The following is a 16,281-nucleotide window of genomic DNA, read 5'->3' on the forward strand; positions in this document are numbered from 1 at the left end:
TTCTTTTTATAAAAGGAAATGAGGGTATATTATAGACATACTGGACAAAATTAATAAGCATCAAGAATAGAATAAATTTCATTGAAGGAGATTTCATTATGTGTACCTAATTCACATATGTGGCCAATGGCTGGGCGCAGTGGTTTATGCTGGTAATCCCAGTGCTTTGTGAGGCTGAGGTAGAAAGATTGCTTTTAGGGCAGGAGTTTGAGATCAGCCTGGGCAGTATAGTGAATCCTCGTCTCTACAGGAAAACAAAAAAAAGAAATTAGCTGGTTGTGATGGTGTTGCCTGTAGTCCCAGATACTCAGGAGACTGAGGCGGGAAGATTGATTGAGCCCAGGAGGTTGAAGCTGCAGTGAGCCGTGATTGCACCACTGCAACTCAAGCTTGGGTGACAGAGTGAGACCCTGTTCAAAAAAGTCAAATTCAAATGTGTATATTCCTAATGTTTTGGAAATTGATTAATCCAAATATCAAAATACATTCATTTGAATTTTCTTGTAGAGTTGAATTTCTTTGAATTCAGTGTTATGGCTGCATGCATTTTTTTTTTTAATGGAGTTTAATCTTACAGGGTTTTTATTTCTTTTTTTTTTTTAATGGACTTTAATCTTACAGGTTTTGTTTCTGTTTTTTGCTTTTTTGGTTTTTTTTGGAGAGATAGTCTCGCTTTGACGCCCATGCTGCAGTGCAGTGGTGCACTCTTGGCTCACTGCAACCTCTGCCTCCTGGGTTCAAGCGATTCTTGTGTCTCGTTCTCCGGAGTTGATGGGAATACAGGTGTGCGCCACCATGCCCAGCTAATTTTTGTATTTTTAGTACAGATGGGGTTTCACCATGTTGGCCAGTGTGGTCTTAAACTCCTGGGCTCAAGTTATCTTCCCCCTTTGGCCTCCCAAAGTGCTGGAATTAGAGGAAGGAGCCACCGCACTGGGCCCTTTTATTTCTCTCTTAGTAAAGAAACTTGCTGTCAGATTTCCAGCAAGTCAAAATCAAGTATGAATCTCACTCATTGAGTTAAAAGCTAGCCAGTGTGTTCTGACAAATTTCTAATTTGATAAGATATTGCCACTGAAAATGTTTAATTTATTCCTGAATTCATGTTTAAAATTTAACACTGCCATTTCTTATCTGGGACTCCAAGTCCTGCTATTAAGGTTGATAGCTGAGCTTCCCTGGCTTCTGGGAAACTTGTTCACTTAACGTGGACTGATCAGAGTAGCAGAAAATGCCAGAATGTGAAGGCACATGGAAGTGTAAATCTAAAATTAATGTTATTTTATTATTGACTTGTTTTTTAATTCATAGTCTGCCTGATGTGTGGGTGAATGAAAGTGAACGACATCAGTTAAAAACTAAAGTAGTTCATTTATCAAAGCTACCCAAAGATACTGCCTTGCTTTTGGACCCAAACATATACAGGTAATTTAATTCTTGCCTTTATGTTTTTACTTTTTGATTTGTAATTTTCTCTCCCCAAATTTTGGATAAATTAGGACTTAGTTTAAGTGCTGAATTTTAATACCAAGCATATCTCATTACTTCCTGGCTTTTTTTTTTTTTTTTTTGGATGTGGACTCACAAAGAGTTAAAAATTGTAGAATCCAGAAAAACAGTATTTTGCTAATAAAGTTTATATGCTTGTTTAATCCCAGATTTATCTTAAGTATGTTAGATTGTAATATACATAGTAATTTGAAAATAAGTGCCCTTTAACAAGGTAATTCTTTTTATAATAACAGACTTTTGTGGACCTAAGAATATGTTGCATGAGTCTGAATACCAAAACTGTTTGATTTTTTTTTAACTTACCCTTTCTCCAAACTTTCCAAAAGAGCAATTCAAATATTATTTGTTTTTTAAGACATAGCTTAGAGTGTTCACATTTCTAGTAATTTTATGTTTTGAGCTTTTTTTAGTGTGCTGTGCTTATGAAGGTATGTGGGGGAAGGAGAAGAGACCAACATTTCTCTTTTATGTGCTGAGTCACTTTGCTAGGTGCTTTGCATATACGTCGTCCTCACGGCTGCTCTGTGAAGTAGGTTTTACTATCTCTGCTTTACAGGTTGGAAAACTGAGGCAAGAGGTTAAATAGTTAATCTGCCCAAGTTTGCACGAATGTGGTTGAACTCCATAGTGCCTGTATCCAAATGATGTACACGAGAGTGATTTAAAAAGTGGTGGAAATGCTTAAAACCAGCTTTTAAAAGGCCCTCTTATTGAAAGGACTTTATATCTTTTTTCAATGAAACTTTGTAAATTTTAGCTATCATAAAGATAGCTAATTTTATATTAATTAAGTGCTTTGAAGGATATATTCATTCCACGATGCACCTTTTTGGAGTGCTATTCACCTGGAGATTTCCTGTAATTTGAGACATTATTCTGTGAGTGAAATTCTAACATAATGGGCATTGCTATGTAGAAGCATAGTTTTCCCTATTACAAAAAAAGGTTTTTTTGGCTGGGCCCAGTGGCTCATGCCTATAATCACAGCATTTTGGGAGGCTGAGGCAGGCAGATCGCTGAAGTCTAGGAGTTTGAGACCAGCCTCGGCAACATAGCGAGACCCTGTCTCTACAAAAAATACAAAAATTAGCCAGGCATGGTGGCACATGCCTGTGGTCCCAGCTACTCAGGAGGCTGAGGTAGGAGGATTGCTTCAGCCTGGAAGTTCGAGGCTGCAGTGAGCCAGGATTGCACCACTGTACTCCATCCAGCCAGGCTGACAGAGCGAGAACCTGTCTCAAAAAAATTTTTTTCTTCTCAAACATCTTTTGGTGAAAGTGCTAATTATTAATACAATAAAACTTATTCTTTGTGGAATGAACTAGATCATCAAGGAGAAGAAGATTGAGAGTAATCTACCAAAAATTTGGGAAGGTTACGAGTTACTTCTCTATAAAGAAAAATAATTGAGTGTTGTTGATTTATTTGTACCTAATTTAGAGTTATTTCTGTTTACTCTTTGGAGAGATGAATTAAAATTAGCATCCTAAAAGAGTGATGTTTTGGGAGAGCCACTCTGCCTTTTAGAACTAGTCGTAAACCTCTCTTAGAGAGTTGTCAAAGGGCCATGAATCTTAAATTAAGATTAATCTGTGTTTCTGCCTGCATCCTGCTTCCTTCTTTCCAAGAGTCTTGCTTTCTCACCAAACCAGCTTATTTTTTTTCTGTTCTTGTGCCATATAGGAAGCAATTTAGACATTTTAGTAAAAGTGACTTAAAACAAAATTTAAGCTTGAACTGATGTTCTGAAGTGCATAGGAACAATGTTGCTTATTCTCAAATTTATGTGTGTGATTCCACAAGTCTTGCTGATTTTATTCTTGGAAATGAGGTTGTTCTTAAGATATATTAGGTGCTTCTGTAGATTTAATTTTCCTTACCTGTATCAAAAAAGCCATTTTGGTCCGGTGAGGTGGTTCACGCCCATTATCCCAACACTTTGGGAGGCCGAGGTGGGTGGATCACTTGAGGCCAGGAGTTTGAGACCAGCCTGGCCAACATGATGAAACCGTGTTTCAACTAAAAATGCAAAAATCAGTCGGACATAGTGGTGCACGCCTGTAATCTCAGCTACTCGGGAGGCTGAGGCACGAGAATCACTTGAACCCAGGAGGCGGAGGTTGCAGTGAGCCGAGATCACGTCCTACACTCCAGCCTCAGCTACAGAGCAAGAGTCTGTCCAAAAAATAAAAAAGGCCATCTTAAAACTTAATTTTGACTCTAAACCTCTGTGCTTTCACTATTCTGGAAATCAGAATTGAGTGTACTGTAAAGTGGCATAGAGTCATAGAAGCCCCTACATTTGTCCTAGTGTACAATCTTTTCTTAAATTTCTGGATTTTGACTGGGAAAATTTGTGAAATTAATTAAAAGAAGAAAAACAATTATTCTTACTTGTTTTTAGGAGAAATAACTTCCTGCTTGTGCACATGTCAAAATGAAAGTATGGCAAACCTTCTGCAAAATAGATATATTCCTTCAAAAGGAGTCTACCAGGAATATACAGTTGGTCCTGTGTATCCACAACTTCCACATCCATGAATTCAACCAACTGCATATCAAAGCTATTTGGGGGAAAAAGATAACAATACAACAATACAAAATAATACAAATAAGACCAATATAGTGTAACAGTGATTTACATAGCATTTATATTATATTATTATAAGTAATCTAGAGGTGATTTAAAGTATACAGAAGGATGTATGTAAGTTATTTGCAAATACTGCTATTTCCTTGGATTTTGGAATCTGCAGGGGATTCTGGGGACCCCCCACTCCCACTGTGCATGCTGAGAGACAACTGTATTTATTTGGGATTTAAGCATTGGGGTTTGTTGTTTTTGAGACCACTTCTCTCTCTGTTTCTAGGCTCATCTTGAACTCCTGGGCTCAAGCAGTCTTTCTGCCTTGGCTTCCCAAAGTGCTGGGAAGATTACAGGCATGAGCCTCTGGGACCCAGCCAAGCATCAGTTTTAAAGTATTAGTTGGCTAAAATATATGTATTACACATGGAATTCTTTCTTAGAAATGCACTAGCAGGCTACATTTAAAACTTTTATTAAACAACTATATTATGTAACTAAGTATAGATCCATATGTATAAATGTTTTGGAAATACATTTTTATTATAATCTATGATCATCACATTGCCTGTATCTTATTAATATTTTTAATGTCTCTTGAAGCACTCAAATGTGTTTGATTCAGTTGAATAAAAGGATTTCTTTTTCTCTTTTTCTAGAACAATGCCGCAGAAGAGGTTGAAGAGGTAAAAAATAAATAAATACATAAAAAGCAAACAAGCGGGGACACCTGCAGTCTTAGTCACTGACAATGGGTTTAGGAAAAGTTGCACATTAGAGTCAACCCCTTCCTTTTTTTTTTTTTTTTTTTTAATCCAGTATTTAGGATAATATTTATGCTTAGTGTAAACATTCTGTGAATGAAGTAGACTCTTCGGTGGAATATATTAATATATTACTGTATATCCACATTTTCATGGAATGGTACTGTGGGAGACTGAGCAAACACTCTTTTGGCAACTTAGTAGAACAGCTTCTTAAAGGCTTTGCATGCTTGCTGCTTTAAGCTGCTTTTTTTTTTCTTTTCTTCCCTTTAGTGATTTCAGTAGTTTATATTGGAAAGAAAAACAATTACAACATGTGCCCTTACAAATACCAAAAGCACTGTAAGGATATTTGTCTTGACAGTGTTTATTGATTTGAAGTCATATTAGGAAATATTTAGACAATGAAAATTATCAAGAGATAATTTACCTTTCAATTATGATAAATAGATGTGATTGGTTGCCATTTGTGTTCTTTTGCAGAACTCTGATAAGAAAAGTGTTCAATTTGTATTTAAGCAAACAGTGAACGACGTTTGCAATCAACTAAAAATTCGTCTATCGAATTAGGGCTGAAAATTACTGTTAAAGAGTGTTGCAGTATGTCTGGTGGCTCCCTTTTCAGGACTAGGGCTTTCTCATGGAGTACAGTATGTTAATATTTACCTATATAACTAATCTGTTAACGGTTTTTGAAAAACCTTTCAAATTATTTGAATAATCTTCATATTTTCATTTAACCTATATGACTCTAATTTTTTTTCTGAGGAAATCATTTGGTTTTTGAGTTGTTTTTTCTTAATGTAAGAAAAATTGTATTTTTTTTTACAAGTATCTTCAAACTGAATCTTTTATGCACCAAAGTTGGTCTTGAAAAGGAAAATAAAATCACTTTCTTGCTTGGTAAGCAAGAAGCCATATCGATTTTTTTTAACTTACAGAAATGGAAATATGTGTAACTTGTTAGTATTGTATTAAACAAATGTCGCATAGAGATAATAGAACATTGCTTGTAAATAATTCAGCAGATTTGTAATATATTTTTATATTTTGAAATGTACTGTAGATGTTTTCTAGAGGCATGAAAGTTAAATGTATATATTATGGTAGAAATAATATTGAAGGATATTGTAATTCACTAGTGCTGCCAGAGGAATTGTTAATAAAAGCACCTTCTTTAACAATAAATGTCTTTCACAGACTTAAGGGACTATGTACTACTGTTAATATCTATAAGAACAAAACACATTGAACATCCTTCCAGAAAGTCTTTGAGGGAGGACCTATACCCATAATAGAATTATGGCACTCATTTCTGACAGTGATCAAGAAATCAGTTATTTCCTTACTGTTGGAAGGACATTTTAAAGTATGTGGTTATATGCAGTGAAACTGCAGAAAATACTCCTGATTGAGGAGTTTTCACTTTACTACAGTGATATAAAAACCAGCAGTTTTTACACTAAATTTTTTAAAGAAATATTAGACAAAAATATAGAATTAAAACCTTTAGTTCCAAAATGGGAAAGGTTCCACGATACATAAATCATTTCTCATTTGCTTTAAAAAATTTAAAAGTGTAAAAATTATGAGAGACTTTATTCGTTAACAATGGGGTAAAGAGCTATATACATGAAATGAGTCTTATAAAATTAAGTGAAGTGCAAATAAAAGCACTGCTACTATAAGACATTCTGGAATGGTTGTTTAATAAGGGTATTATCCATTTGATCTATAGCAATGTGATTTTATTTTTAAAAAGAAAAGCAGTGTGTTTTCTTTTTTTGTTGTTTTCTTTTGCTTAAGCACTTCATCAATTGCTTTATTCTGTATCTGCGAAGTAATCTGCAATCTCTTTTGTTCTTTTTAAAATTTGATTTGTTATAAAATTGCCAAATAGAAGTGTTTCAGATACATAGTTTGTACCTGTATTTTTATTTTATTGCCTCATGTTCTTGTAAGTCATTCTTAATTGACCAATGATTGTAGACCTTGCTTGAGTATTTTTTCTAATAAAACAAAGCAAATCACATTTAGCTTCAAATTGTAACAATTCAATTGAATTTTAAAATGACACCTGAAAAGATACATCTGATATTTTCTATATAGAGCACAGTAAATAAGTTTTTTCATTGTGTAGAAATACTTAGATGTCAAAACCAGATTTTGTGATCCTTGATTAACTTCTGAGTACTCAATCAATCATAATCCTTTTGCTGCTTATCTGATGTTGGTTTGATACTGTTGATTAACACACCAAAAAGAATATGGAATTGAAATGAGCTAGCTTTATAACTTGTATGTATACATATATACACATAGCATCCAATTATGACTGGGTAATAAGTGTGAAAATTTTAATTTGTGGTTTTCATTTATTAATGTCTGCCCATCTGTATTGTTGCTCCTACCTTCAAATATGACATATTTGTAATATGACACCTGAAATAATAAGTCTGTTGTCCAGAATTTATGTATTGTTCAGCATCAAGCAAACTACAGCTCACAAGCATACCCATTTATATGTTGTCTGTGCCTGCTTTGTCCTGCAGTGGCAGAATTGAGTGGTGAGACCTTAGGTCCTGCAAGCCCCCAATTTTTACTACAGGTTGGCAATCCCTAATCCAAAAATCTGACATAAAAAATGCTCCAAAGTCCAAAACTTTCTGAGTGCTGACATCATGCCGCAAGTGGAAAATTCCACACCTGACCTCGTGTGACTGGTCATAGTCAAAACAATTAAGACTTTGTTTCATGCACAAAAGTATTAAAACTGTTTTATAAAATTACCTTCAGTCTATGTGTATAAGGTGTATGTGAGATATAAGTGAACTTTATGTTTAGTCTTGGATCGCATTTCTGAGTCTCATTATGTATATGCAGATACTCAAAAATCTGAAAAAATCAAAAATCTGAAACACTTCTGGTCCCAAGCATTTCGGATAAGGGATACTCAGCCTGTCTCTGGTCCTTTAAGAAAAAGTTTTTGATTCCTTTGTCTAGTTGACAGAAAGTTTAGAAACATAAACTTAGACCACACAACTTGCATTTTAATATGGCAATGTTGATCTTGGTAATAAGCCAGTACATTAAATTTTAGTGAAAGCTGTTTCATGTATTTTACAGTAAATATTGCCATATTAGGTACCTACAACAAATGGTGGTTTTTGGAAACTTTTACATTGGGTTTTTAAAGTTATTAATAGTCCATCATTTCATCATTAGTGTTTCTGTATTTATTTTGCTAAGAACTAAATAAGATTTTGTACATCAGATTGTGTTTGAACCATAAGGCACATCTGCTTTATCTATAAGAATCTTAAGGTGGAAATAGTGTAAAATTTAAAATTTTTTATATTTCTAATAAACTTTTTATATATAAATGTTACCTAAAGTGGACACACGTTACTTCTGAATTTCACATGAAAGGAAATTAAAGATGGACAATAATTATCTCTCAATATTTTAAGATTTGTTTTACTAATTGAAAACAGTATGTCAGTAAATCTTTGGCCTTAGTGCTTTTTTTCCCCTTTTACACATTAATAAAGTGTTTTAAATATGGTAATACTCTTAAAAAGGTAGAATTTGCCACAGTTGTTTAAAGCATTTTTATTTTTTCTTTGAATTCTTAATTCATGGTGAACAGATGTTGGGTTCTTAAAATATAAAAATGAGAAAATATGTATTAAAAATACTTGATGGAGGGTTTTCTCTTTAATCACAACTTAAAGAAACCTTTAATACCTCTGCATAAGTTCTCTGAAAGAACTTAAATTCTTAGTTTATATGAAAACTGATATGTATGTCTGTGTAACAAAGCCTGTTGGGTACAGGTCTACAAGGAGATACTTTGTTTCTAAAAAAGGAGTTAAATCGTGTCATCTGAAATTTTTTTTTTGAGATAAGTGGACATTTTGGGGATTTTGGTTAAAACATATTTATTCTAAAAATTACAGAATATGTATTCATAAAAGGGAAGAAATTGTTAGAAAATTTCCTGTGTACATAGTTTGTTTTTAAATTAACGAATCTTGTGACCTGGTGTAGGACATTTTGCATTTGTAACACTGCAGTTTTAATATATTTGCTGTTTTTTTTTAAATTAGAATATGTTTAAAATTTAATGGTTATGAGGCTCTGTAGCCTTAAAATGTTTTATAGTAGTAAAATGTATTATTTTCATCTTAAAAAAACTAAATATTTACATTGCATAATTTATTGAATCAAGTTTACATGGTCTAACACATGGTTCTGTTAATCTGAAAATTAAAAAGGATTTGTAAGCAGGTTAGAGCAGGAATTGCAACCCAGTTTTTTTTTTTTCTAGGTCAGAATTCTTTTCACTATACCAAACTGCTGCTCACAGTGTGAGAACATGAATGTACATTGTGATACCACTATAAAGTTGTGTCTGGTGTTTCTGCCACAGCCAGTCTCTAGCATGATCATTCATGGCACGAAATAGTCTGTAAAATTTGTTAAATGAGTATTATAGGTGAGTAATTTTTATAGTAAAATACTTCGGAGAATTAACAGTGATAAAACAGTAGTAGGGTTGAAGTGACCTGGCTTAAGCCACATTCTGTGATAGTGTCAGGTACCTTTTCATAAGAACGTTATATACGGATATAGTGGCTCATGCCTGTAATCCCAACTACTTGGGAGGGTAAGAAGGGAGGGTTGCTTGAGGCCAGGAGTTCCAGGCTACAGTGAGCTATGATTGGACCACTGCATTCCAGTCTGGGTGACACAGCGAGACCCCACCTCTTTATTTTTCGCTACGGAGTCTTGCTCTGTTGCTGAGGCTGGAGTGCAGTGGTGTGATCTCAGCTCACTGCAGCCTCTGCTTCTGGCTTCAAGTGGTTCTTGTGGCTCAGCCTCGCAAGTAGCTGGGACTACAGGTGCGTGCCACCATGCCCAGCTAATTTTTGTATTTTTTAGTAGAGACGGGGTTTTGCCATGTTGGCCAGGCTGGGCTTGAAATCTTTACCGCAGGTGATTCTCCCACCTCTGCCTCCCAAAGTGCTGGGATTACAGGCATGAGCCACTGTGCCTGGCCCCTGCCTCTTTAAACAACAACAAAAGTTCTAATAAAAGGAACTGTGCTTCAGTTTGTTTAGACATTCTTAGTGTAAAGGGTTATTGATGTTATGTTTTTACATATTGGATGTAATATTTTGGCTTACTTGATTTTATTTAAAAATGTTCCTTTTTGTCAGAGTCCTGTTTTATGATGTAAATAACTTTTTTTTTCTTTTTTTTTTGAGGCAGATTCTTACTCTGTCGCCCAGGCTGTAGTGCAGTGGCGGGATTGTAGCTCGCTGCAGCTTCAAAACGCCTTGGGCTCAAGTGACCCTGTCGCGTTGGCCTCCCAAGTAGCTAGTCCTCCAGGCATGCACCACCATGCTGGCTTTTTAAATATATTGCCCAGGCTAGTCTTCAACTCATGGTATTACAGGTGTGAGCCGAGCCACTGCACCTGGCCCAACATTTTTTTTAAAAAAACACTATTTTGAAGGAGCTACGCAGTATTTGGTTTCCTGTTTTTTTGAGATGGAATCTCTCTCTCTTGTTCAGGCTGGGGTGCAATGGCACAGTCTCTGCTCACTGCAGCCGCCACCTCCTGGGTTCAAGCGATTGTCTTGCCTCAGCCTCCTGAGTAGCTGGGATTACAGACGCACACCACCACGCCCGGCTAATTTTTGTATTTTTAGTAGAGAAGGTTTCACCATGTTGGCCAGGCTGGTCTGGAACTCCTGACCTTGTGATCCATCCACCTCAGCCTCCCAAAGTGCTGGGATTACAGGCATGAGCCACCATGCCTGGCCAGTTTCTTTCTCCCTTCCTCCCTCTCTCCCTCCCTCCCTTCCCTCCTTCCTTCCCTCCCTCCCTCCTTCCGTCTTTCTCTCTCTCCTTCCTTCCTTCTTCTTTCTCTCTTTCTTCCTTTTTCTCTCTCTTTCTCTCTCTCTCTTCTCTGTCTCTCCTCTCTCTCTCTTTTTTTTTTTAAACAGAGTTTCACTCTTTTGACCAGGCTGGAGTGCAGTGGCACAATCTTGGCTCACTGCAACCTCCACTTAACAGGTTCAAGCAATTCTCTTGCCTCCACCTCCGAGTAGCTGGGATTACAGGCACGTGCTACCATGCCGGGCTGATTTTTGTATTTTTAGTAGAGACTGGGTTTCGCCAGGATGGTCTTGAACTCCTGACCTCAGGTGGTTTGTGCCCCTCCGCCTCCCAAAGTGCTGGGATTACAGGTGTGAGCCACCGTGCTCGGCCTGGTTTCTTTATTTGAATGTTTTGTCTTGATCCCAGAGCGTTGCTGCTTTCAGAGGACCTTTTTTCCTCTTCAGTGTTCAGATGCTTCTGCTAAAGAATACCTATGTTTAACTAGTCTTTATTATGAAATTGCAGTGAACTTACATATTTCTGTTGAAAACTGAAATTATATTTGGATGCCTAATGCATCTTGTGTGTACATAAGATTATTATATTTTGGGGGCCTTTTTTGGTTAGAAAAACAGTATTTTTAGAGGAAGGCGTGTAGCTAGGAAATAGTAATAGATTGTAAAACTGTGATAGCTTACTATTGAGAGCCGGACTCAGTGCAAGTAATTTAGTATAGACATCATCGAGCATTGCAGGAGAATGGGTCATAAGGTTCCCAGCTTGTGTCTGCTTGAATTTCACAAATTATTATTTTTTAATTTAATTTAATTTTATTTTTTTTTGATCATTCTTGGGTGTTTCTCGCAGAGGGGGATTTGGCAGGGTCATAGGACAGTAGTGGAGGGAAGGTCAGCAGATAAACAAGTGAACAAAGATCTCTGGTTTTCCTAGGCAGAGGACCCTGCGGCCTTCCGCAGTGTTTGTGTCCCTGGGTACTTGAGATTAGGGAGTGGTGATGATTCTTAACGAGCATGCTGCCTTCAAGCATCTGTTTAACAAAGCACATGTTGCACCTCCCTTAATCCATTTAACCCTGAGTGGATACAGCACATGTTTCAGAGAGCACAGGGTTGGGGGTAAGGTCACCGATCAACAGGATCCCAAGGCAGAAGAATTTTTCTTAGTACAGAACAAAATGAAAAGTCTCCCATGTCTACTTCTTTCTACACAGACACGGCAACCATCCGATTTCTCAATCTCTTCCCCCCACCTTTCCCCCCTTTCTATTCCACAAAACCGCCATTGTCATCCCAGCCCGTTCTCAATGAGCTGTTGGGTACACCTCCCAGACGGGGTGGTGGCCGGGCAGAGGGGCTCCTCACATCCCAGTAGGGGTGGCCGGGCAGAGGCGCCCCTCACCTCCCGGACGGGGCGGCTGGCCGGGCAGGGGGGCTGACCCTCCCACCTCCCTCCCGGACGGGGCGGCTGGCCAGGCAGAGGGGCTCCTCACTTCCCAGTAGGGGCGGCTGGGCAGAGGCGCCCCTCACCTCCCGGACTGAATTTCATAAATTAAAAGAGAGCCTAGTTATTTTTTTAATGCCCGTAAAGTAAATGTCAGTCTTTGTAGAAGTTAGCTTATTTAAATTTCAGACTTTTGAATTCTTATGTGACCTCCCCAAATCTGAAAGATCTGATTTCTTTTTAAATGTAATTTCAGAAGTCAGTTTTTTCAGAATTTGTCCTAAGGATCAATAGTATTTTTTAAAGTAACTTTTTATATTAAGTTATAATGACCAAATTGAAGAAATCAGTTGTAGAAAGTAGGAACAAAATGGAAGTCTTTACTTTCAGTTAACCACACCTTCCTGGTCTCCTGATTAATATTTTTCTTTTGTGCTTTTTAAAATTGTTTAATACTCAGTTCTATGGTTTGGCCTTTTTTTTTCTTTTCTTTCTTTCTTTTTTTTTTTTTTTGAGACATTCTTGCTCTGTCGCCCAGTCTGACTCGGCTGTGGCTCGATCTCGGCTCACTGTACTCTCCCCCTCCTGGGTTCACAAAATTCTCATACCTCAGCCTCCCGAGTAGCTGGGACTACAGGCACGGCTTACTCAGGGCATTCACATAGATCTTTCTTCCTCTCCTTTCCCTTTCCCTCTTTCCTTTTCCCTTCTCCTCCTCTCATTTCCTTTTTTTTTTTTTAAAGATACTGTCACCCAGGCAGGAGTGCAGTGGCATGAATATGACTCACTGCAACCTCCGCTTCCCTCATTTAAGTGATTGTCCTGCCTCAGCCTCCTGTGCCTTAGCTGGGATTATGGGCATGTGTCACCATGCTCAGCTAATTTTTGTATTTTTGGTAGAGATGAAGTTTCACCATGTTGCCAGGCTGGACTTGAACTCCTGACTTCAGATGATCCGCCCGCCTTGGCCTCCCGAAGTGCTGGGATTATAGGGGTGAGCCACCACGCCTGGCCTGAAAATATACTTTGAATGATATTTGTGTAGTTTAATTTCCTAGAAGACACTGTTAACTGACTTAAAGAATTTTGTTCGTTAGAAGTGAGTTGCATTATAAGTTTTGGCATTGCCAAAATGTTTTCCTTAAAAGGTGGTACCAACATAAACTTCCATCGACTGAGTGTGAGTAAATATTGTTGCTCACACTGTGTTACTATTACTCTAGTCTAAGGTGGACAAATGACATAAGTATCTTTCAGTCCATTTAAGTTGTACAGTTAGATGAGTTTTGACAGATGTATATGTAATCACCAAACAAGATACAGAACATTTCCATCACCTTGCATAGGTTCCCCCATGCTTTCTTCCTTTGATCCTTAGCCCCAGGCAACCACTGATCTACTGTGTGGCACTATAGATTGGTTGCATTTTTAGAATTTTATATAAATGGAATAATAACAGTGTATACTCTTTTGTGTATGTTTTCCAGCATAAATGATTTTGAAATGCATCACTAATACTGTAAAAAATATTTGCATTTTTTACTTCTCCAGTGATATTGAACATATTTTTTTCTGTAGCTTTTAGTTATTTATACTTGAAGTAGATACTGGAGACACTAAAATTTATCTAAACTCTTCTGACTTCAGATTGCCCTTTAAGATTTACTAAATAAATAAAAAAGACTTCTTGTTCTGGAGTATGGCTGGGCAGCATTAAAGACATTTAAGGCAGCTTAAAAATGAATTTTTGTCTGTTTAATCAGTTTCAATTTATTATCAGTTTTTAAGGTATTTATGTGGCTTATGATGGGGGTCTTTATGTTTCTATGTGCTGGAGATGTTAAAACAAGTATAATTTGTTACTGTTACACTAGCAATGTTATCAAGTCAACTTTTAGCCTACAAAATAAAAATCCTATTAATAGAAAGCAAAATCTTAGAGGACTTAGAAATACATTTAAAAACTTTCCAGAAAGATAATCCTCAGACTACCCAAATGGTATAAATTGAAATATACATAGAAAAATGTACCCATTCAATATCAAGCATCTGCAAATTGCAAGGCACTGTTCTAGATGCTACAGATTCAGCAGTGGAGAAAATAAACATTCTTGATCTCACGGACCTTAGAATTGTGTGTATGAGAGATGGCAGACAATATGCAAGTGAGTGAAACATGTATGGTGTAAATGCTATGAAGGAAAAATGGGGACAGGGATAGGGGAAGTGAATTTGTGACAGAATTTTAAGTAGGGTGCTTGGTAAGGCCTTACTGAGCAAAGCCCTGAAGGAGCTGAGTGAGAATACATGCAGGTATCTGAGAGTAGAGAACCCCCAGCTAAGAGAACAGCAACTATAAAGCCCGTTGAAGCAAGAGCATTTATTAAAATGCTTTATGCTTGCTGTTCTCTTATGCTGTCCCAAGCATGATTACAGGTGTTGGAGATGCTGCACTGAACAAAACGTTAAAATACAGTTCCACCTTTTTGGAGCTTAACATTTCATCATGCTTGGTGTGTTTGTAAAGCTGAGGTTGATGTGAAGAGACTGAGGAGGTGGAAAGCCTTAGGAGAGTTTTGAGGAGAGAAAGGTTATGATCTGAACTATGTCTTAAAAGGATCACTGATTACTCTGAAGAATTAACTAATAATGGGAGCAAAGGCAGAAACAGGAAGAGCAATAAAAAGTCTCTTATTTTTAAGTCATTGATTTTTTAATCAGTGGCTTGAACCAGAATGGATGGTGGTAAATAATGGTTGGTTTTGCTGTGAACCTAAAACTGCTGTAAAAAAAAAAAAAAAGGCGATTTGGATTTGGATTTTCATTTGAAGGTAGATTTGTTGATAGCATGGTTATAATATGAGAGAGTCAGGGTGGACTGCAGCGTTTATGGCTTAAACTACTGGTAGGATGGAACTGCTGTGAGATAGTGATGGCAAGGACTGCAGTGTGGAGCAGGTTTGGGGAGGGATGAGTTTCAGAATTAAGCTTTGAATGTTTTGTGATTGGGATGCTTATTAGATATCCAAGTGGGGGGTATGATGAGTCAGAGATGTATAATGGAAATGATGTCAGGAAGGCTGAGGATATAATTTATATATATTTTTGAAATCTGTGGTAAGTCATTACACATGCATAAAGGTAAGTTTATCATTTCACCTCCAGTGAACAGTTCTAACTGCTTGGGATCAGCTTGAACAAGAGCAGGACGCTGGACACTTGAGTTGCAAGCAGTACGGATTTAACCTAAGACCTAGTAGAAATATACTTCTGATAAGCTTATCAGCTGCCAAGTGGTGGTCAGGAATGATTGGTCCATGGTTCAAGTTGCTGGTGATTAAAAAAAAAAAAATAGAAACAGGAAGAAAACTGCTTAGCTTTTATTTCCTGTGTACTGAATACCAATTTAAATCAGCCATCCTGCCAGGCGCAGTGGCTCATGCCTGTAATCCCAACACTTTGGGAGGCTGAGATGGGTGGATCACTTGAGGTCAGGAGTTCGAGACCAGCCTGGCCAACATGGTGAAACCGAGTCTCTACTAAAAAATAAAAAAAATTAGGCTGGTCGCGGTGGCTCACGCCTGTAATCCCAGCACTTTGAGAGGCTGAGGCAGGGGGATCCGCACTTTGAGTGGTTTACAGGTGCCTGCCACCACGCCAGGCATGGTGGTATTTCTATTTTTATTATTTTTTTGAGACAGAATCTCACTCTGTCGCCCAGGCTAGAGTGCAGTGGCGCGATTTCGGCTCACTGCAACCTCCGCTTCCCGGGTTCAAATGATTCTCCTGCGTCAGGCTCCTGAGTAGCTGGGATTACAGGCATGCGCCACCATGCTCGGCTAATTTTGTATTTTTAGTAGAGACAGGGTTTCTCCATGTTGGTCAGGCTGGTCTCCTACTCCCCATCTCAGGTGATTGGCCTGCCTTGGCCTCCCAAAGTGCTGGGATTACAGGCATGAGCCACTGCACCCGGCTAGCAGGAAGTGATTTTTCAAAAGATGTAGGAAGAATAAACTGAAATTTGCAAGAGGAAACAGGAAGTGTAAAAAAATATAAGAAGTTTACCACAAT

At 37.5% G+C, this 16,281-nt stretch overlaps 1 protein-coding gene across 6 annotated transcripts in view; it reads left to right on the top strand.

The window, feature by feature from the left end:
* The window catches only part of AEBP2 (AE binding protein 2), a 119,602-nt gene that overhangs the window by 72,289 nt on the left and 31,032 nt on the right, over positions 1-16,281 (top strand). For 2 of the 6 annotated variants that reach the window (XM_031000853.3, XM_055358432.2), the window contains exons 7-9: positions 1,312-1,425; positions 4,756-4,782; positions 5,344-6,904. In XM_031000853.3, coding sequence (XP_030856713.2) covers positions 1,312-1,425; positions 4,756-4,782; positions 5,344-5,389 — 187 coding nt within the window. In that variant the 3' untranslated portion in view covers positions 5,390-6,904. Of the gene's footprint in view, positions 1-1,311; positions 1,426-4,755; positions 4,783-5,343; positions 6,905-16,281 lie in introns of those variants that run through there. The other 4 variants (XR_008670474.2, XM_055358429.2, XM_055358431.2 and 1 more) reach the window with 3 other exon arrangements.

The sequence above is a fragment of the Gorilla gorilla genome, chromosome 10, assembly GCF_029281585.2.
Source record: "Gorilla gorilla gorilla isolate KB3781 chromosome 10, NHGRI_mGorGor1-v2.1_pri, whole genome shotgun sequence".
Taxonomy (NCBI): Eukaryota; Metazoa; Chordata; class Mammalia; order Primates; family Hominidae; genus Gorilla; species Gorilla gorilla.